Raw genomic sequence first — 23,743 nt, forward strand, 5'->3', positions numbered from 1 at the left:
TCTTAGAGCTGAGATTTTCATGAAAGTCTTATAGTCTGAATTCAGCACCTGAGCGTAATAGGACGGAATGTATGAAGCTCTGTGGTTATACTGAATAAGCAGCTACCTATGTTATGTCATCTGTTAATGTAATAACTGCACTTTCACAATTGCTTTATTAACCTTCCTGCTTTCTCAAATTTGCTTGAAAATGCACGATTTTCTTCTCTTTTTTCAAGTCTATTCCTGTCCTAGTGCATGATGGGAACAGGGCAAACCAAACTACCAAGCCAATTCTTACACTGGGAAGGAAACAAGCTTCCGGGGACCGGTTTCTGGCATTTCAGCTGTCGTCGGCCCGGCTAGCTTGAATCCTGATGGTGCAATGAGCAAGGGACTCACATCTGAGTATACCCTTCCACGCTTATGGTGGACAAAATATTTAACAATAAGGGGTGGTGATGGACAGAGTTTCTGAATTAAGCAGAATACTCTCACCCAGTCAAGAGATCAGGGCTAGATCCAACACCGTTTTTTAGCTCACTGCACCATCCCAGCTCAGAACCTGGCTATATGCAAATTAGTCTATTCCTGTCCCAGTGCATGATGGGAACAGGGCAAACCAAACTACCAAGCCAATTCTTACACTGGGAAGGAAACAAGCTTCCGGGGACCGGTTTCTGGCATTTCAGCCGTCGTTGGCCCGGCTTGCTTGAATCCTGATGGTGCAATACAATCATTTTCAAACATAACCTCTCTTTGCTGTGTGCTTCTTCTCTTCTCTTTATTGTATTGTTTTACATTTTAAAAATTGGTGATTAATGTCAAAGTAATCCTGTGGATACATCAGTTTTAATTTGTCAAAGAACCTATAATTGATAATCATCATACTTAAGCCAATTACTCAATGAACAAAATCCCTTGTAGCTACCTCTTGCTTACATAAGACGTCTGCTTCAGCCTTGACACCACCCTCAGCGCCCCACCCCAACCCCTCCTCCCACTGCCTCAGGCCTACTGATTCCACTCCCTATGAGAGCAACTCAAGGGATTCGGCCCGAATTTGAGTGAACTGGAGCTCAGCTGATGGTGCCGCTCTTCCCCATTTCTGCTCCTAGTGGCATCATATTTGCACAGTGTACACGGAGGGGCTGCAGCGCTTCCCTCCTGGGCACCGGGTGTCCCTGTGGCCATAGCTACAACAACACCGATGACCAGGCCATAGCATCTTACCATTGCTGCTGCCTACCCAGTAAATGCCCCAGGTGCGGGCATGCCCACTGGAGGCAATGCCTGGCCCAAGCCGGATGGCTCTGCTCTCATCTTAGCCATATTTCGAGGGGCCGCTCTCCTGGACAAAGTTTGGTCTCTCCCACTTACCCTTGCTTCTGTAGACACTGCTGCCAGCCACTTTCGCGGCTGTGAGCATGCTACCATTGCCGCAGCCACACCAGCCAATGCCTGCCATGCTGGGCGAGCCGCTGACACCGCGGCCTCCCCTCTGACCACAATGTCAAGCCTTATGGCCTCCTGTAGAAGCCACATTGCTTTCTTGACTCGAGCACCAGAAGGCTTCGCTCAAGGAACACTAAAACTATGCCTATAAGTATATAATATTCTCACTTAGAGTGAAAACACAGAAGACAATGAAAAATTCTAAGACAATACAAAAATTGCCAAATATCTCCCTCATACCAGGTCTCCTAAACCTTTTTTTTAATGTTGGGTTATATTGGGCTACACATGTAAGCTCAATGTACAATGGCATTTCTAGGACTGCCCCAGCCTCCCGACCTACCCGGATGCTGACCTCCCTGTGGTTGCCTGCCCCCAAACCCCTTAGTGTGTCTACAGAGGTAAACCAGTCCTGGAGCAGATTAGTCAGACAGAGTGAAATCCAGGGAGTGGGACACACATTAAAAAAATTAAAATATTGGCAAGGACCTGGATTCTGATCTTTCTTCCATTCATATGGTTGTACTTCTGTGACATGAACTATAAAGCAGGTAGACTTAGTCACTGCTCTCCAGAGCCGTTGCCTGTGCTTGACTAATAACCTGTCTAGTCCAAAAAAGTGATCAAAAATTGTCTACATTTTTGGAAGCATTTCTCAATGATGTGCATCTCACTTCACATTGTTTTTTGTTTCACTTTTATGCAGAAAATGTTCAAACGGAATATGCAATTTTGCTGATTCTCTGACCCACTGTGCCGACATTCGTACCTGTACCCTTATTATATTTGTTAGGACTTATTCAGATGTTTTATTCCCACATACAGATTAGTATAAATCAACTAACTAGACTAAGATGGCACAAGGTTTGAATTCCAAAATGCACATTATAGATGGTGGTGCTGAAGACGGAAATAAGCACGATTTACACAGGATTATACAATTTGTTCATACAAATGTTGAAGTTGAAGTTCCAAACTTAAAAATTAAACAAAAATGCTACCCATAACTCCTTTTACATTACTGGAAAATATGGTGAAATGCAAAGACTGGAGAGACAGAGCATGCTTTGCTTTTGAATCTGAAATTTACTTTCAAAACCCAATGAACGGAGATCTTATAACCATTTTTTGTGGACATGTTTACAACAGAGTGGGTTGTCTGTCGGTTACATCAATAGATGAAACTTAAAGACTGGATTATTTCAAGCTTCCTATCTGTCTAGCTGACAACTAACTCTGGGCCAGATGTAGGTAAAATAGATTTACCGATTCTTAATTACCAAAAATACCGAATATTACCGATTCGGTAATTGAGAATCGGTAAATCTAAGGGGTGGATATGTAGGCATTCCAGATGTGCTGGAATAACGAATCGGAAAAATTCGGTATTTACGATTCGGTAAATACCGAATCGGTAATGACCTTTCATTCCTATGGGCTTTGAAGCCCATAGGAATGAATGGGCATTACCGATTCGTTATTTACCGAATCGGTAAATACCGATTTTCACAAGGGTGCAGGGGGTGTCACTTTGACACCCTCTGGCACCCCCAAAACAGGCTCGGGTGCCATGTGGCAGGCATACATGCCCTAAGGGCAGGTCTGCCTGTCACATGGCATAGGTGTGCATGCACACATGTGCATGCACACCGGAATCGGTATTTTACCATCAAATTGGATTTGATGGTAAAATACCGATTCGGTAAGGCCTCTGGGACTCAGAAGAGTCCCGCCTACATCTGGGTGCCTCAGATTCGGTAAATTTACTGAATTTTTATTTTACCGATTCAGTAAAATTACCGAATCGGTAAAAAAATGCCCCCTACATACCTGTCACCCATTTACCGATTGGTAACGGCCAAAATCGGCCATTTCCGGTCGGTAAATGGCCTGAAACGGCCACCTACATCTGGCCCTCTGTGGCGTAATTTTTAAAATAGCCTCTTTCAAAGTGGAAGGTCTGTTTTTAACCAAACTGTCCTCCATCTTCCTGTAGGCTTTATTCTGATACAGACTTCTACAGTTAGAGGGAGTTCCTGTTCTGACACACAGACGTCCTCTTTCAAAGGGGAGTCCAGCCTTCAACTTGAAGATTTTATTCTGATATGGAACCCGCCCCTCTAAGTGACAGGGTCTAGTGTTATCCCGTCTGCCTTTATTAAGCTGAGATCTGTTTCTCACTGAGATGCTCTTTCTGATGTGTGAATCTGTTTTAATGCAGCTTGGGAACAATTTGAATTACCTATAACAGGAAGTGTCTATACTGATATAGCTTTCCTCTTTCAATAGGTAGTACCTTGTTTCTTTTGAATCCAGCTTTTAATGGTAATGATTTATTCAGCTGACGAATATCCCTCACCCCTTCAGTGGAAATACTTTTCTGATCAAGAGGATTTCTGACTCAGACTCTTTCCTTTTCTGCCGCACAGTCCATTCAAATGAGACTTCCCCTGTGCAGGACATTCTTTTTAAGTACACTTTCTCCCTTTGGCTTTCCTGGAAGAGTTATCTAGGTGTTTCCCACTATGCCAGAATCCTGGCCAACAAGTGGCTGTCAACCAGTGTTAGAACACCTCTTACCACCAGCGTAGGTGATCCTGTGCCCACATCAGGAGGAAGACATAGGCTTAGAAATGGTGGTTATGCACAGAACATCCGCACAAACCAGATGACTGACACATTCTCTTCCTTTCAATGTCTTCACGTTGAAATAAAATCATCAGAAAGGAATCCTAATGCATCCCACCATATTTACCATCTGTTTGTGACTATTCTACCTTTTGTTGATCAATTAATGAATTTCATAGCTGAAGAATCTAGCTCCATTTAAACAAGGTATGAGGACGTCAACCTTCATATGATTGACATGAAAACTGTGTCCCAACTATCCCTCTTTATGTCCCTCTTTATGACCATCAATAACCGTAATCAAGTCTCAACAGTTATCACTCAAGGGTCTCCATAATGCATGCAAAAATTCCAAGAAAAGGCATTATAGGGATGGAAACCCCAATATCAGTGGGTCGGTTGACTCACTGTCTTGTACTGTTTATTCTCCTCTGCATTAACACATCTATCAAGAATAAAAACAACAAGAGTGTAGATCAGAGGCCCTTTAGGACATTAACCTATCAGCCTTCCGATATTAGATCTCTGCAAAACAAATGGACTCACAAAACCAGGATATTAATTCATTGGTATGGCACTTGGTATGGCATTTTAAAACGGTAATGACAGAAATCGCTGATGTTCTGGAGACTATAAAACTTAAAAGACAAAAGACCAATAAATTTAAACAATGATGCTCCAAACAATTGCGGGACGAGAAGAAATCTGTATGAGTGATCGAACAACTCTGACCTCATATCCCTTCAACAGTGATACTTATATGAAAAGGCAGCTATGACATTTGTATATACACACTATTTACAGATCTATTAGTGATGCTTATCCAATGTGAAGCTCTGCAGTCAAGATGTCCCATCTTTGAACAGTATATTAGAAAAATCTTTAGGAAGAATTGCTCAAAAACTTGACAATTCAATGTGAGTCTATAGTTTTTAGTAAATTATTAGAAGAGAGTAGAGCTCCAATCCAACTTCTTCGGGTTCACAAATTAATCTGAAACCAATCATAGAAAGAATCAGTTGTTGCGCAGATACATCAATTATAAATTCAAAGACAGCCCAGTCAACGCTTTTCATTCCCAAAGGTAACTTCATCAGGGCTGTGAAAATTACATACACATACCAAAAACTAAATTATGAATACACCACACCAAAACTGAAAAAAATACAATATACAATTATACAAATAGTATATGTATCCATCAGAATTCAGAACAAAACTCGCTCTACACAAAGTCATCTCTCCTGTAGTGTACATTCAAAATGTTTTGTAACATAAATCATTAGTGATTTCCAAAATTATTTTTGTTTGTTTAATTTATTAGAAATGTAAGCCCATATTCTTATATGCACCATATATACATACACAGTACATAGAACATTACACATTTTAAATATTTCCTTTGCACTGAATATTTATATACATCTTTTTGCTGTTCATCAAATCTTGAAGTACAAGATATTCCCATTAACCGTCCACTAATACCAAAACTTCAAAAGAAACCTTAAAAACTCTTAGACTTAAATGCAGACAACAAAATAATAACATGATACATTTTCAAGGCAAAACTTCTTCCTTTAAAAAATCAAATCAAATTTGATCCAAGAAGCTCTTTGCGATCAGTCAAGTCAATCAGCCCTGCTTTATGCTTTTGTCATTATCGATTCTAAAGAAAACAGCGAAAATTTCTCCCGCTTCTTCAACCATAAATTCAAAGAGAAAGAGATTGGTTTCTCTATCTCTATAGTTGAGTCAACAGTGCCTTCACCAGAAAAAAACGCAGATAAATGGTAATCCTTCAAGGAGATACCACTCTCTTACTTGTTATTCATTATTGCAAGTCCTAAACAATCTTTTCAAATCATTGACCAGATTTAGGTTAGAATCGTCAAAGACATAACTGTCTCCTTTATTCCATATCCAACGAAGGCAAATACCTCTGTCATAAGTAAGCCATACACCTTGATAGATTTTAAAATTGACAAATGAAAATGTTTCTCAAGAAGCCAGAAACTTGATCCCAAAAAGCCACACAACATAGGCCCCATTAAACTTCCTCTTTCTAGTAAAAGCTGTACAGTCCTCCACAAAACCATTTTGTAATCAGTTCATAGCTGGAAATAAACATGCGGATGACTTCCAATCAGGTTTTAGGCCTAGATGCAGAGACTGCCAGATGTTCAAATTATTTTTGCATCATGCGCTGCTCATCCTGGATAAGGGTGATTCATATCTGCTAATTCATCTAAACCTGTGACAGGTTGCATTTGACACAGTCAACCAAACCTCTACCCTGAAACTGCTGGATAAATGGATGGGTTTTAGTAGTACAGCCTTGACATGGTATAATGTATGTAGTATAAATTATATCTCAACCATCGTCCTCAGGAAATACATTTATAAAACTCACTATCTGGCCCTTTGCACCTAAAACAGTGAGCATCTGAAGAGTTGATACTTTTCTTTTCTCTCTACACTCTACACTTCATAGAGGAATTCCCTCAACTCCTGTCTGAGACAATCAAGCATCTCTTTCCGTCTTTACACTCATGACATATAGACATGGTTATATCACAGAATATTAAGTAACAAATATTTTCATGTTAAGTATTTTAGCCAAAATATTAAGTACCACAACATTGTGATGTCAGATGCAGTTAAATATAGATTCTATATTCCAAATTTACATTAATTGAAGATATATATCTCCTCAAGGTACTTATATGTGGGGCTAAAATAGTAAAATTCAGTTTCAAAGATTCCCGTAAAAATAGCGATAAAAGGCATAGAGAGCCAACTGTGGATATCTGGTTGCGCCAGACCGAGAAAAATGCACAAGTTCAGGCTGACCGCAGTGGAGCACGGGCCAGTTACAGAAACCAAGGTAGACCAGCTGAACAAAGTCCCATTCAATCATGTCTCCCCATGAGTGTTGAAGATCCACACTGTGACCCTGACTCAAACTTCTCACTCACGTGGTGGGATCAAGGCCCCCCCAGGTCAGCAATCCCTCACTTAGGGTCGCAGTCCTCCTCTGGATCCAGTCATATGGAAGCCACTTGATCAAGGTTCCTAGCATCCACATGGCGCCTCAGCCATCTTGGCCTCAATCCCCGGGTCCGCTGTTGCAGTCTGGAGATGGACGCCGCACCTCTCTGCTCAATAAAGGTCTTCCTGAAGGGTCCGCTTATGTTCGCTTGCTTGGCAACGGCATTCCTGGATGTTTCCACCGGGTGCAGTGAAGCGAAACGATCCGACTCGCTGGGCTCATCGTAGGGGCGATCGGAAATATGTCCTTGCAGCAATGATGGCTAGCCACGCCCCCTGCACACCCACTTTTATCATATAACTTAGAAATTTATGTTTTGAAAACACTCAGAGTGCAGACATACTTGCAGAGCAAAGGTCCTGAGAGGCGAGAACATCTACCTATGTATGCCAGGTACAGGGTTCACCACTAATCTCAGAGATCTATTATATATAATTGTTTTCCATGATGAAGATAGGCTTAGGCACATTTGTCATCTAATATGACAGGTCTTTTATTGTGTACCGTCTCATAATAATGCTAATCACATTGTTGATGTGCATATGCTTTCTAATTGCAGCACAGTTGCTCCATAATAGAGCATGATAGTTTCAATTAATATTGTAAGCTTTCTTTGTGTTTCTTTTTTATTTATTGTGGACATGTATGAGTGAGAGAACGAAAGATGATGACCTGCTACCGTGATCCCTGAGAGGGCCATGAGTGTTGTGCTTTTGGGTGCCAAATCACTTGTATTTCTGGAAAGGTTAGGAGGACAAGTGAGACACTATTAGTTAGTAGGATGTGGGCCGATAGGTACTGATGTGGTATGGTTACTCTATGAATGAATGAATGAATGAATGAATGAATGAATGAAATGTGATTTATAACCGTGCAACTTAGCCCAGTGGGCGTCAAGGCGCCTAGCTCAATATCTAGCTCAGTCAACAAGGTGACGGGAACTTACTGGTAGGCTTTAATGAAACACCAAGTTTTAAGGGCTTTCCTAAAGAGATCCAATGAGGGCTGAGATTTGATCTCCAACGGAAGTGTGTTCAATAATTGGGGTGCCAAGATGGAGAATGCCCTACTCCCCCATCTGACCTTCCTAAAACGGTGGACTACCAGTTGATTCAGCTCTAGAGAGCGAAGACATCTGCTAGGCACATAGCGGGTAAGCAGAGACCCAAGAGCATCAGAAGGGCCTGCCATGAGGGCACTGTAAGTGAAGCAAAGGAGTTTGAAAGAAACCCTAGAAGGAATAGGGAGCCAATGAAGGCTTTTCCTTGCCATAGTAGCGGATGACAGCCATGGAAGGGCCAACACAAATCGCGCAGCAGCATTCTGCACCACCTGCAAACGCTGCAGAAGGCACTTGTTGGCCCCAGCATAGAGTGAATTACAATAGTCAAGCCTGGAGCCAACAAGAGCGATCACGATCTGCTTGCGCGCCTGGGGGAAAGGTAATGAAGGATTCTTTTAAGGGTCCTAATAACTCCCCAACAGGTGGCAACTGTCCTATTTACCTGGAGCTCCATAGAGAGCGAGGTGTCGAAGATGACGCCGAGATTCCTGGCAGATTGGGCGGGAGTGGGGCAGGCGCCAAGAGGTGAGGGCCACCATTCACCCGACCACACGTCCTGGTCCTTACCAAAGACCAGGACCTCTGTTTTGTCACCATTCAACTTTAGGGAGTTAAGGATCATCCACTCTGCAACAAGCTGCATGCAAGACCTAAAGTTGGACGCGGATGTACTCACAGAGTGGGCCAGGGACACCATAATCTGAGTGTCGTCTGCGTACGACACCAACTCCATCCCCTGTGATCTTACTAATCTCGCGAGGGGGGCCACGTAGATTTTAAACAGGGTCGGGCTCAAGGCCGACCCCTGTGGCACCCCACATTGCAACGATTTAGCAGGGGAGAGGAAATCTCCGAGCATCACTCGCTGTTCTCTCTGATGTAAGAAAGAGTTTAGGAGACTCAGAGCCGACCCTGTTACCCCTGCCTCCCTTAACCGAGATGTCAAAATACAGGGAGACAGGGTGTCAAACGCCGCCATAAGGTCCAACAGCACTAGCACGGTAGTTTGGCCAAGATCTACTTTTCGGCGAATGTTATCTACCACCTTGATAAGAGCAGACTCAGTGCTGTGGAATTTCCTAAAGCCATGTTGGGAGCCATCCAAGAACCCAGAGGAGTCCAGGAAGATGGATAAATGAGAGTTCATGTGAGCTTCCAACATCTTTGCTGGAGCCGGCAGAAGGGAAATTGTTCTGAAATTCTTAAGATGACCAGGGTCCAAAGAGGGCTTTTTAAGAAGAGGCTTCACTATCGCCTTCTTCCAAACCGTAGGAAAGGTGCCCTGTTCCATAGCCCCATTCATTATTTCCAACAGAGGGGGTAGAATGATATCCCTACATTCCTTAAGTATTTTCAAAGGAACTGGGTCCAGAGGAGAAGCTGATTTAGTTCTATCTAGCAGTCGATTAAGACCCTCCAGGGAAAGCGCTGGAAAGTGGGTAAGGGTATGAGTAGGATCTCCAGCCCAAGATTCAAAGTGCGTAATTCCAGAGGAATCATTGTCATTCAGGGTATTCCTCTGGGATTGTAGAGCAAGATAGATATCATCTATTTTTTTGTAGAAGAAGTCCGAGATGTTGTTGCATAACTCTTGTGAGCTTACCACGGGGTCAGGTGCCTACTTACTGATGTTCTATGGTCCCAGCCAAGTTATGTTTCTGACCAGAATCCCTGCAATACTTTAAATTGTTTTGATAGAAAATGATACAAGATTACTCACCTGCCTTTCTCCGTCTTTTTTTATGTTGCTCTCCCTTCATTCTAAATACATTCCCAATCCAATCTTGCAAACGTGCACCCTCATTTCCTGACCAAATCAACATCACATCACCTGCTCAAACTTGTCCCCTCACACCTCAAAACCATTTCCATATTTATTCCTTTTCAATTCTCGTTACAAACCATTGGCCCAATTCACAAAGCTCCAAACATTTAAGTTTACAACTTTGAGAATAAAACAAAGGGAATTTACGAGTACTATCGTTATGTCTGCTCTCCGGCTGGATCTCTTCCCGGAGTGCGGACATAAAGATAGTAGTGAATCAGGCCCAGCGTGTTCTTCACATATAATCCTTCCACCAATGGGCCTACACAAACATTGGATATCAATGTCTTGTCTGTGTATTTCTTCTTCTAGGTATCCTAGTAACTCTTTTCTCCATATCCTTTCAACACAGGTTCTGCATGTTTTCTGCATCCCCTTTTAACACAAGTTCTACATGTGTTTGTGGCAGTTTTGTACTCTGCTCGTACATATTTTTGCGATTTCTATATCCTGCACCAAAATACCCTCCTACACACTTCTCATGTATGTGTTCTGTACAGACACACAATTTATGAACTGTGTACAAATTCAGGGTACCCAGACTCTGTACAGATACCTCCCAATATCTCAGTGCCCTCAGCATATAGTATGTTGCATATATGAGCTTTGCTTCCCAATAGTCAAATGTTTTCAACCATAATTAGAGCTGCTTAGAAGAGGTATGGTTGACATGTGGATAGTCTACCACTACAAACTTTAGGGTAGCGTTTACTGTGGAAAAAGACTTAGATAGCTAAAGGACATTAGAAGAAAGTATTAACTGATGACTACAATATGGCAACAGTAGATAAATGAAATTAGTGTATGCTTCCATGCCAAATAACAGTCTGGAAGCAAGTTTCCATCTTGTTTTTTGACATCCTTACTGGTATGAAGAAGGCAAGATGACAGCACGCATACAGAGGCTGTTATAAATTAGGAAAATATGGGAGGGAGACACACCCGATATTCCATTATTTTTAGTCCCAAAGATAATTGCATTGATTGCTGCTTTAATTTGAATGTATAATGTATTAAAGAGGTCAACCCTTGTCCCTGGCTTATTTTTAACAGATAAACAATGAAATTGAGCAGGTGACCCAGAGGCCCGTGAAGTTGATAGCAGAGCAGATGGTTGAATTCAGCATTTACCTTCCTGGAGAAAAATATAAGGTGGAACTGAGTGACAAGTCCAGTGGGGAGTATCAGGAACTTTCCAAACTGTTCATTTCTCAGGTATTATGTTCTGCTTTTTATTTGGTGCATATTTCAATTCCTGCAAGTGACCACACTAATCAAACAACTATGACATTGGCTGAGAAGTGGAGTTGGATAAGGCATGCTTGGCTACAGGTACTGGTGTTAGATCATATCATGCCACAATCTCTTACAGTGCTACTTTACCACACTGTGCATACTGCCTTCTAAGAAATTAACTTGCTTATATGTTATATCAGGACTTCCAGTTCCATCTTCCAAATTGAAAGAGGTTGTTTAATCTACTGCATTTTCGCCTAAAATGTAATTACATTAGGAGGCCAAGAGAGCATGGTGGGCACTGAGTACTTTAAAACTGTATCCAGTCATTTACAACAATTCAGTTTCTAACGGTTCCATTTCATTTACCTCTAGCACTTGCACAATGAAAAACGTAACATTTAAATCAATACAAAGACTAACAGAGAATATTCTCATTTTAAAGTATAGTATGTGCCCTCACTACAGTTACCAGTGCTGCCTTGAGTGAGTGATACTACTGCTATTACTGCTGATGTTGTGTCATCTGTTGCTACTAGAGCTGGTTTCCCCAATAAAATTAATGTATGCTTCAACAGCTGCTACTAGTGGCAGTATTATTTGTCTTATGACAGTAATTGTAATAGTAAGAGTGGTTTACCAAGTATGATGACAAATACCAATATTAACACTCTCATTCCCCATATTATAGTTGCTAGTATTATAAGGATTTGCACCACTACTCTAGGAAATGCTGCTGGCAGTAGTACTAATAATGCAACCACTACTATCAGTACTTCTCTTGTTACTACCACTCATAATAATAAACAATATATTACTACTTACAATGCTGCTGCTACTACTATAAGTCTTTACTTATACGCATATGCGGAGATACGAGATGATGGGTCCACCCACTTGCTGAGCCGCCACAACTGAAGTGCCTCGCTTATGGAACCAACCCAAGCTAGCGGTACTGCAACTGCTTCCTCAAGGACTTTCCTGTGCCAGCATCTGTGCCTGTTCCAGCTGCCGGGTCTGAGCCAGAGTAGCATGGGGCCGCAGCCCGATTCCTCATGGGCCACTGGCAGATGTGCCTGACCTCTGCTGTTGCTGTAGATCTCAACTGCCACAGGAGATCTCTCTGCTCCCTGATGTGAGCGGGCAGGAAATATCATTACTCCAACGCAGCAACATAGCCTCAGTACTGCACATCATCTTGAGGTGAGGAGAGGTAAGTGAAGGGCAAGAAGAAAAGAGGCGAGCAGGAGCAGCAGTGAAATGCCCGATGCTGAGGGGCCACACAGCAGGTCAGAGTTACCAACTGCCAATTCCCACCTAGCTCCTGGCCAGGTCCCGGGTCCCGCTGGCTAGCAACAGCAAGGCAAAAGAAAGCAGAGCCAGCTGCCTACTGGGCTTGAGGGCTACGGTGAGTGGAGGAGGCTAGTATTGGTACTGGTGTGGCTTGCCTAGCATGTTATCCCCTCATTGCTCCTCTTCCCTCACTCCTTCACACACACACAAGGGTTGGAACCCCTGAACCATGCTCGCGCCCCCCCTCCCCAGCAAAGTCAGCAAAGCTATCACAAGAAGGACCAAAACGTGGTGAGGCGGCGCTCCCAGTAAAAGACAACAGACAAAGCTGCACAGTAGTCCAGCTGGATCAAGGCAAGGCATAACTCCTCGAGAGAAACCAAAAAGGATCTGGCATCAGGAGCAGGGGCTGAAAAAACAAGTGGTGAATCTTAAGGAACTAGAAAGCACCCAAGTACACAAACAAGGGCACACCACTAATTTCAACAGCCACAACTAATCATGAGGTCAGAGAGATCGATAAATTCGTCACAGCACAGAAGCAAATGAAAGAAACCTATTGCCGTGCACTGCCACTTGCAAATGTCTGTGAAACCGGGGACTCCGATGGCCAGCCAAAAACCACCAAGTTTCAACATTAGAAAGACTACACTAAACATGGGGTTGCCAGTCCCACTCACACCAACCATATTCAGCCAAACGAAAGGAAAAATCTCCAATCAGACACCTCTTAGCAAATCTGGATTAGCGCCAGTCCCGCCACCTGACAATGGTCATCGTGTCCAACGACACTGTAAGTCAATGACTGGGAACTCCAGACCACCTAGAAGAAGCTGCATTGTACAGCCCTTAGAGTCAAGACAGGAGCAGGGTCCTATGGAAAACAGCTCAAGCAGTCCTTTAATAGGGTACAAAAATTGACCCAAGCAAATGCAAGACAGTCAGCAAATCTGAGATCTTAAATTAGAGCCGCCGCCAATCAACGTTCCAGCCAACAGGCTGCACGGCAGGGTTCAGCTTAGGAAGAAGTCCCCACCAAAATCGACAAACTATTTAACTCATTAGGAGGTGGAGGAAAGATCAAGAAGGCCAAATAGCAGAGGAACGGCTGACACGGCTCAAAACAGCTCACCTCCAGCACATAATGCAACAGATGCAGAAGCAGGAATGGAATTCTCTGACCTAACACAAGAAGAGTGGAATGAACTGCTGGCCTCTTACGTGTCAGAGAAAGATCATAAGCGCTCAACAGACGATACAGATGGAGCAGAGGAGACCCCACCAACACCCAGGGGTATGTCCCCCAGAAACATGATAAAGCAATCGAACCACCTGCATAAAAGCATTTGTCTTCCATTTTGAAGACCATTCAATCAATGGTTGATGCCTTGGTATACCACTCAGTTAAAATGGAGATATAAATTAAGGTATTCAACACCGTAGCAGCCCACATTGCTGGAAATGAATGCAAAATTACCTACCTGAATATGATAATCAAAAGGGTTCAAGATAAAACAATGAAACTTACCCCTAGATGCACGTTCTCCCGAGACCTGGAGAAGCAGAGCACACTACCTGAGTTCCTGGAAGGGGAAATTGAGGATTTAAAAGTGATTAACAATCCAAAAGCAAACGAGGAACCATCCTCATGGGAGATAGGCAAAGCTCGAAGCAGGGACACCTTGGCAATCGAGCAAACAAAATCCACTGAGGATGGTCCTGCAAACAAAATCCACAGCGGATGAACCTGACCCCAACAACAGGAAGCCCACCGGAAAAAGGCAAGGCAGCGTGGATAAGGGCAGAGACTAAGAATGGAATACCTTCAGGGGTAGCCATCAGAAGGGACAAACTTATGCCAATTCAATCATCCATTAAAGGAGAAGCCCACCCTACTGCGGCAGTAGGAAATAAAACAAAATCTAAAAGAGGCCAAAACCACAAATCACTAAATACATTTCTCCTAAAAATAATGTAGCTATGGAACCATGCCATGTTTGAAAAGCCTGGTCCCAAAATTGGAGGACACAGCAGAGATCCTTCACAATTGGTTGGGGCATCTTCAGAACAAGTCACTAATGAAAAGCATCTTCCTAAGCCATAAAGTCCAGTCACTGAGATCCATAGGGTCTGCACTAGTATTTCTGCATTGTCCCAGATCATGCCCCAGAGATGCACATGTCAAACCATCCCGCAGCTCGCATTCCAGAAATTGTTAATTGCCCTCTAGGCCCAAATGGTGATTAGGACAAGACACCACAAACCCCCAGCCAAGGGCTAGGCACCTTTGCTGCCACTCACAGGGGCAAAGATAATTCTGAAATAGCAAACCCACCACTACCAAACCTGGGAACAGCGAATCGTAAAAGCACTCTCTCCTTAAAAAGAATGGTTCTCAACATCATGGCAGGGGACGACCCAAGACAAAAGGTGTCCCACATTAAACAGCAGGAAAAAAGAATTGACAAGGACCCTCGTGGCAGGGGAGGTAACTTAGAACCTTCTAAGCTAGATTTTGCTCACGTCATTAAAAGACAACCACCTTCGAGCAGATCCATTAATTACAAGTTTTCCCAAGGTTCATCTGCCCCCAACAGTGACCAGCCCTATGGAGCCATACCTGTTTGACACCTGTGGAGAAGAACACACCAAATAATCCCCCAAAAGGACCACCAAGTGTAACTTTGTTCCACCCAAAATATCGCTCAAGTAGAAATGAAGATATTTTAAACCGAGGGAATATAATCAGAATGCTATGGTAGATTCCCTCAACTGCAGGGGTCCCTTTAGCCAAAATTGAGTCTGTCCAGTTTATCAGTCCAGCACTAGAGCACCACTGTGACTAAACCAAGATCACTTGGAGATCCACTGAAAGAGCTCAGAAAGTCCTAAATGAAGCAAACTATTTATCGACTGGGGTGCTATGTGGAAACCTTTCCTGAACCAGGGTATCGCCTCCCTCTGAGGAGGTCCAAAGACGCTCAGAAAGAGAACACAACACTCCTCCCAATGCCCTACTTGCTCCCCAGGAAGGGGCATCACCATTGAAAGCAAATAAAGACAAACGCCCAGACCCAAACACTCACCCAATAATTCAACGCAGAAAGGAGACTTCTAGGAGCGAATGGGGGTGGATCACAGAAACAATCATCCAAAATATACCTACGATGTGAAATGATGCCAAAGAGGCATGACTGTGTCAGAGGACATCCAAACTATGACTTTGCTCATGGAACATTCACAGCCGAGGGACAAGCTAGCAGACCCAGAAACTCTAAGATAATGTAGTATGTTGGTCCATACATACATGTAATGATGTAGCCGAGGCAGATGTGAATGAGTTGTAAAGTAGGTTTATTCAGCCATAGTTAGGATATCAGGAAGTATAACTCTGGAACAAGCAGCCCCACCAGGAGCAGCCTCTTGGCTACTCAGCCCATACTCCAACTGCCAACTCTCATACCAGTCACACAGGCATTCCATCCATGTCAATCACACTCACATTCTAACCTGGAACACTCACACTGGCTGAGTAGCTAGATGCAGAGAAATGCAGTAACATAAATACTAAACCCAGAATACTACACATCCTCTCCCTCTCGAATTGGAAAACAAAAAGAATCAGAGAGCGAAGAAGAAAACTATCCACAATCAATATATACAAACGTAATATTTATCCGTAAACCCAGGGATGAGAAGGACTTCACACCACGAGAGGGTAAACAGACAAAAGCCAAGAAAGAAGGAAGAAAGAGACAGTAAACACTAACACTGACACCATCCTCCTCCTTTAATACTGAAGAAAAAGAAAAATTAAATATGAGAGACGAACTCACAAACAACAAGTGAGCAAGACCTAACATGAAGAAAACGTCTTCACAAAGGTAGACTGTGGCAAACAAAAGCCACTCCTCAAGAGAGGAACTAAGAAGACATGGGACTAACCCATAAGCGAAGGTGTAACGAGGGACAAACCCAAGAAAACACACGCAGCACGGGAAGGTGCAACACAATGGGGCAAAACAATTCCACTCCTCTTGTGAGGAACACTGAAAATATGGGGCTACCCATGAATGAAGGTGTAACAGAGGAAACACCTAAGAACACACGCAGCACAAGATAGTGCAACACAATGTGGCAAAAATTCCACTCCTCAAGTGAGGAACACTGAAAATATGGGGTTATCCATAACCAAAAAGAAGAAGGTGTAACAAGGGACAGAACCCAAGCACACACGTGGCACGGACAGGTGCAGCACAATGTGTCAAACCAACACATAGGTAAAAAGTGAAGCACAACCAACTTACACACAAGACATAGAGAGAAATGTGATGCACAGGGCGTCTTACACACTGGACACAAAAGAGAAATTTGCACAGTGCGACATGCACACAATAAACTTACAACAAGGTGTCCAACACAAGTAGAGAAGGTATAAAGTCCTAAGCAAAGACTTTGACCCTATAACCCAAACATGAGGGTTAACTAATGGTAAAACCATGAGGGGAAATAGGATTACAACCTAAACCCATCCCAAAAACAGGGATACAAAGATGCAAATGAGGGTGAGAGAACCCTTAACAAAACTTAGCGCAGACATGAGCAAGAGAACTCATGAACGAAACTAAATACAGAAATCCATTGTGCTCTGCACGCGTGGGTTCGTATCCCATCCTCGTCGCCAAGAATAATGTAGTATGTTGGTCCGTACATACATGTAATGATGTAGCCGAGGCAGATGTAGATGAGTTGTAAAGTAGGTTTATTCAGCCATAGTTAGGATATCAGGAAGTATAACTCTGGAACAAGCAGCCCCACCAGGAGCAGCATCTTGGCTACTCAGCCCATACTCCAACTGCCAACCCTCATACCAGTCACACAAGCATTCCATCCATGTCAATCACACTCACATTCTAACCTGGAACACTCACACTGGCTGAGTAGCTAGATGCAGAGAAATGCAGTAACATAAATACTAAACCCAGAATACTACACACACCTCCAAGCCTATACAGTTATAGCTCTGCAGGAAACCTGAGCCCTAAAGCCAGTCTCAAACCTGGGCCTATCCCATAGCCTGATCTCAGCCATAAAGGATGCAAAATGTGTCCAAACCAAAGATGGTCTAGGAGCATATCCGTTGACAGCACTTAAAGGAAGGAACAAGGAACTAACAGCAGATTCTGAAAAACTCCAAGTATTGCACCTGACACTTGAAAATAATGGGAAGGAACAGGCAGCGACATTAATATACATCTATGCCCCACCTGTGTGCAAGGACCGAGGGGAGTTGGCGAAAAAATTAATTGAAAGCATCTTTAAAGGGGGGGGGGGGGGTGGTTACACCCATGTTTGCTGCTGATAGTAACAGGAGATTTCAAAATGACATTGCTTGGCCAGTCAACAAGAAATTAAGTCATAAAGGTCAGGACCTCCAGTGTGAAATCCCAAAACAAGTTCTAATAAACCTAGCAAAGAGGGACCCAAAAGGCCACATTTTGCTTGACAGACTAGAGCACCTTGATTTGGGAGTCCTAAACAGCCACTTCAACTGCCCCTCGGCCCTCTTATTTTACTCAACAAAAGGACTGTTATCCCTCCTCCTGCTAAACTCAGTCTTCTCCTTTAAAATGGAACTAAGTTTCGAAAGTGATCATCTTCCCCAGGAGCTGAAACTTGCCTGCAATCTGACCGAGAACAAACCGACAACAGAACCCACAGGGTCCATTTACTCGATTGATCTAGAAAGAGTTAAATGGTCCTCTGACACAATAGGGACTTTGGCACAAGAAGCTGAACATCACCTGCTACTTCTCAACAACTAAAATGCTCAGTTAGAGAGCAATGGAGGCATTCATCAATACCTTTGTGAAATAGATTGCTACAAAAGTAAACCCAGTTAGGGTGCAACTCAAGCCTATTCTGCTGAACAGCTAAAAACTAAATAAGGCTGGCGTGCTAAAACAATTAAAGTGGAAAGTCAACAGGGCCCATTGAATAGTCTGCCAGGCTCCACTTAATTAAACACATACCACCAACCTGAGGGCTACCGAATATGATTTCAAACAAGCAATATGGATCATTAAGAGGCAAAATACAGAGACTTTCTGGGCTAAACTCATCTGTAAACTTAACACCTTGGCTGCTGCCTAGATTTATCACCGGTGCTGAGCCCCAATGTTAATGGGTGTGGTCATGACGGAACGGTTCCGTCATGAGCACAGCTCAACCGATGCTCATGACAGAACCGTTCCGTCATGAGCATCGAAGGCGTTAAGGACCACAAGTTGGTGTATGCTAAAAACGATTTTGCCCTCTTCGGAATCAGTTAGGCATGCGCTCCTGTAGACAAGCCATTTTGGCCTGCCTCAACTCAACCAGAGAATAATCTGAGCTAAACTCATCTGGGACCACAACTCTAACATGTTCTAGAAAATGGTGAATGTCCTAAAAAACCCTGCCCAATGCAGATCAGAATCCAGCATCTCAGAAGAAGCCTGGACTGTCTACCTTTATGCCCATGTCAACCCGCAAATTGACACAAATGCAACTTTGCAAAACTCTGGGGTTGACCACTCGGAGGGAGCTGAACTAGTAGCGGAGCCAATGTTGGCTATAGGCAGCACGTCCATCATTACTACCAACGAGATACTCCAGCAGATAGCAAAGTAGCACCGGGTCCAAACGGTATCCCCACAGGTCGTCTATAAGACAGACCTCACAAAATAGGCTGAAGCAATGGTGCCACTTTATAATCATGTTTTAACAGGAGCAACGATCACAGCCATATGGAGAGGCCCGATGATTTCTCCCATCTTCTAAGGAGGCAACAAACGCGAGCCAGGAAACTACAGGTTAATACCCCTCATTGAAAATAAGGGGAAATACTACACCAGATACTACTTAAGATTCTCAGCGATTGGGCCAACTTGAACTCCATTATTCCTCCCAACCAGACAGGCTTCACTTGGAAAATCAAAACCATTACAAATGCGATGGCTATCTCAATCATCTTCGACTCGTTCAAAATTTTGAAAACTGCCTCTCTACCTCTGATTTATCAATTATCAAGCTGCCTTTGACTGTGTAAATTGCAAAAGGCTCTTGGAAAAACTAAATAACTGGTGTATCCCCCCCCTTTCTGTGAAAGCAATTGAAAACCAATATTCCAATACTTGGGTTAGAATCAAGATGGGGATGAGAGCCAATCTATCCAGTGTCATTCCAACACCAAGCGGTTTCAAACAGGGGTGCGCTTCTGTAGACAAGCCATTTTGACCGGCCTCAACCTAACCAGAGAATAATCTCCCGCACTGTAAAATGCCTTCAAGGAGTAGAGAGGGTCCTGAAGAAGGTAAAAGCCATTTAACTGCCACTTGGACACAAACCAAATCACATCCCCCCCTGCAAAATGATGCTGTGGACACTGAACATGTTAGCTGAGCCATAAAGTTTTTAACTACCACTTACTCTTAACAACTTGTTTTACTCTTATGAAAATATTTTTCTACTGTTCACCTTTGAGCTTGCACTTTGCCTATTGTTTTAACATGTTTTTAAATGACATATATATTTTGCACCAAGTATTTTGCACATTGTAATGATTCTAATTAATATAACATTAAAATTTGGACAAAAACTTATTTTTCCTACTAGCCATTTTGAAGCTGCTACTCATGCTAATACTAAATCTACCACTGCAGTGAAAATGATGGACCTAATACTACTACTGGTGTCACAACTAGTTTTCCACCCCCATGTTTCTTTTTACTGTTCATTCTGCTCATAATAAGTCTTCAGTTTTTTTTAACATGTACAAAGCGTTTTAAAATGCCACATTTGTACTTGTTCCATTTAAATAACGTTTCTCAAAATGTATCAGTAATTATTAGATAATTAATGATGCCAATTGGCTCTCTAAATAAGAGAAAGCTCAGTAAGTACATAAATCAACAATATATATATATAATAAATCATTGTGCATGTAATAAGGGTTGTTCTGCCTCTGTAATAGAGGATAACCTAATTTAGCTTCAAGTAGTTGAACAATCACACTCTCTAAACATTAATAGTATTGATTCCAATACAATATCTCGCAATTGCTAGAAGCTCATATGTATAACATTATCTATTTCATGTGAGGTGGCCCTTCGACATGCTTTTGGAGTTAATCCAGGGTGTGGTATCCTCAATACATACAGACTACATCCGCATATATGCTATACTTTAGGGAATCGTTAGCAGATTATAGTTCAACAATAGAAATTTGCAAGGCTTCCACTTATTGCTGATCTTGTCCAAAAGGAGAAAAGATGTCATGACATCTCAGTTCTTTACTCCTGTGCTGATTAACTGGTTATATGAGGCTAATCTCAGGACTACTGCATGTTCCACCCCACTTGAAACACATATACACACATTAAGATCTCAAACTGATGGTTAGCAAAATAAGATAATTCAAAGCAAAATGCAACACAAGAGTGATGATTCCAACATTACTATCTCTCCCCCTCAGCAATGGTAATTGTTAGAAATTTCTTCCACCTAAATTCAAACCAAACTACACACTAAACTAAAAAAATAAAAACACCTATCATGTGTGGAACCGAAGGCTTCTTATACTCTATCTTGAGATGTGGATGTAACTCCTCTTCATTATTCATCCCAAATGGAATTATGAAACCAGTCTGTAAAATGAAATGAGAATCAAGTCTGCATGATGTAGATGTGCGAATCCCACCTCTAGGATGCTTCTGAACTGAATCTATGCTAAAGTACCTGGGTAATGTCCAACCCCCATTGTGTGCCTCCTGGAAATATCTGGCTGTGCTGTAACTCTGATCAGTGTTGGTTATAGCCCTCCCATGTTCGAATATACACTTCTTTACACAGAAGGTTATAGAGTCTATGTATGACTACCCACTTGGGCAAACTATGACGTATAGTACAAAGTCAGTCCCACACTTTACCTGCTTTGGGATATGCCATTTCTTGTTCAGTGTCTGTAAAGTAATCTCCTTAACTTGTGACTGTGCTTACAAGCTTTGCTCCGGCTGCAATGGTGGAAACCCTCGGTTGTTCCAACCAATTGGTCGTTTTAGGGGAGAGGTGACTATGTACTGGCATATCCTTTAATGATAAGTACCTTTGATACATCACAGTGGAGTTACTCCCTATTTTTTTACTCCTGGAAAAGAATATTTTGTGAGGATGTCCCTACTATTTTTTAGGATTACTCAGAATTTGCCTGTGTGGCTCCTGATTTTATTTTTCTCTTTAGAATGAGGTGGTCGAAAGAGAGCATCACCTCTCTTTACATTATCCACTTTGATACTTGCTTGTTTTAAAGCTCTTTGTGGATCATTTCTAGCTCGTGATCTCATGGCCATTTCTTCCTTGGTTTTCTGATACCCTTGTTCAGAGCTACAATTCCTTTTGGCCGAAATACACTCACTATAGGGAATGCTCCACCTAAAGTAGGAGGGTGACAACTTGCTGCATGAAGAATTGAATTCCCTGCTGTTTGTTTGCAGAATAAATCACTATGCAACGAAGCGTCATTGAGTTCAAGTCTCAAACCCAAGAAGTCAATAGTACTCTGGCTATCCTGCATGATGAACTTTAGATTTGCATAATTTCTATTCAATCTCGTTACAAAAGCATTCAAATCAATCTCATGGTCCTCCCAAACAAAGAACACATGACCAATATATCTAAGCCTTATGCTGTTTTTTTTCCTTCTAGTAGGGTAGATCACTGCTCTAGAGCACTGACTCCTCCCACCAATCTACCGCCAAATTGGCTTAGCTGGGAGTGAAGCAGTTTCCCATTGAAGTTCCCTGTTATATATAATTGGCTGCCAATACTTTAACCAGGAAATGCTGGCAGCCATCTTGGGACTCAGCTTCAGCTGAGTCCCAGAAAAAACATTACAAAAAAAAGAAGGGGGGACTACAGCTCTTCTTCAATCTTTAGGTCCAGGGTAGGCCAGGTCCCGGTGGAATGAGCAATTATATAAAGGAGGGTTATGCACTGACCCCCCTCCTTTGGCTTATAAGCTCCCCGCAACCGCCACCTACCCGGGACACTTTAAATAGGTGTGCACATGAGCCCTGGAGACTGCCACCTCTGCAGGGCTCATGAAGTTAAATGAATGCAAAGGTGCAAGCACATCCCCCTCTGCAACCTCGGGACTGCCACCTACCTGGGGCACTTAATATTATCAATGCGGGCGGGCCACCCGGGGACCACCATCTTCCCGGGGCAAAACATATAAAATCAATGCGGGTTGTGTCCTCCCCTGCAGCCCCAGGCAGCGCCACCTCCCTGGGCCAAAATTATTATATTTAATGGGGGCTGAAATAAATGAGTGTAGGGGTCCACGGAGTTATGTTTGATCTTGCTAGGTGGGAGCTGTCAGCTCCCACCAAGCAAACAGCTACCTCCCGAGGGTGGGCACCTTGAGAGGTAACAGGAGCTGGCCCTGTGGTGTGGTGGACACCAGGGCAATAAATGGTTCCACAGGGGGTCATGCGGACCCCATCCATCATAAAACCATGCCATTTAATGGCTGCAAGCTCCATGTTAGGGCAGGGGCTGTGACCACGCAATTAAGAGGAACAAGGAATGGTTGCTGCACCATATGTGTGCATGATGGTTTGGCCGGCTGGCTTAGGCTGGCCAAACCAACATACGCACTTAGCCTGTTTTCCACCAGCTGTATTGCACATCCTCCGCTGATCTCTGTCCTCACCACCTCCGGAGGGCAAGGTTTTATGATGGATGGGGGCCACATGGCCCCCTGTGGAGCCATTTATTGCCCTGGTGTCCACCACCCCATAGGGCCAGCTCCTGTTACCTCTCAAGGTGCCCACCCTCGGGAGGTAGCTGTTTGCTTGGTGAGAGCTGACAGCTCCCACCTAGTAAGAGCAAACATAACTCCGCTTTCTGTAAGCCGGAGCTGTCAAACAGCTTCGGCTTGCAGAAAGCAGAGTTTCCATTTGTTTCCCTGTATGTAAATACGCCTGTTCTGATACGTTCAGTGCCCCACACGGAGTACCTCAGGGCTCCATTCTGAGCCAGCTGTTTTTCAACCTCTACCTCAGACCCTTAGCTGACCTAGCCGACAGCGTAGGACTCACCCTCATGACCTACGCTGATGACTCCCAGATCATCTTTTCACTGTCAGACTCCAACCCTTTAGCTCCTTCCCTTC

The 23,743-nt window shown here is 43.2% G+C and overlaps 1 protein-coding gene across 1 annotated transcript in view; it reads left to right on the forward strand.

The window, feature by feature from the left end:
• Positions 1–23,743, forward strand: part of IMPG2 (interphotoreceptor matrix proteoglycan 2) — a 904,006-nt gene that overhangs the window by 491,781 nt on the left and 388,482 nt on the right. Inside the window, exon 9 of the mRNA XM_086934482.1 lies at positions 11,053–11,214. Coding sequence (XP_086790608.1) covers positions 11,053–11,214 — 162 coding nt within the window. The remainder of the gene's footprint in view (positions 1–11,052; positions 11,215–23,743) is intronic.

Source organism: Lissotriton vulgaris, chromosome 8, assembly GCF_964263255.1.
Source record: "Lissotriton vulgaris chromosome 8, aLisVul1.2, whole genome shotgun sequence".
Classification (NCBI taxonomy): Eukaryota; Metazoa; Chordata; class Amphibia; order Caudata; family Salamandridae; genus Lissotriton; species Lissotriton vulgaris.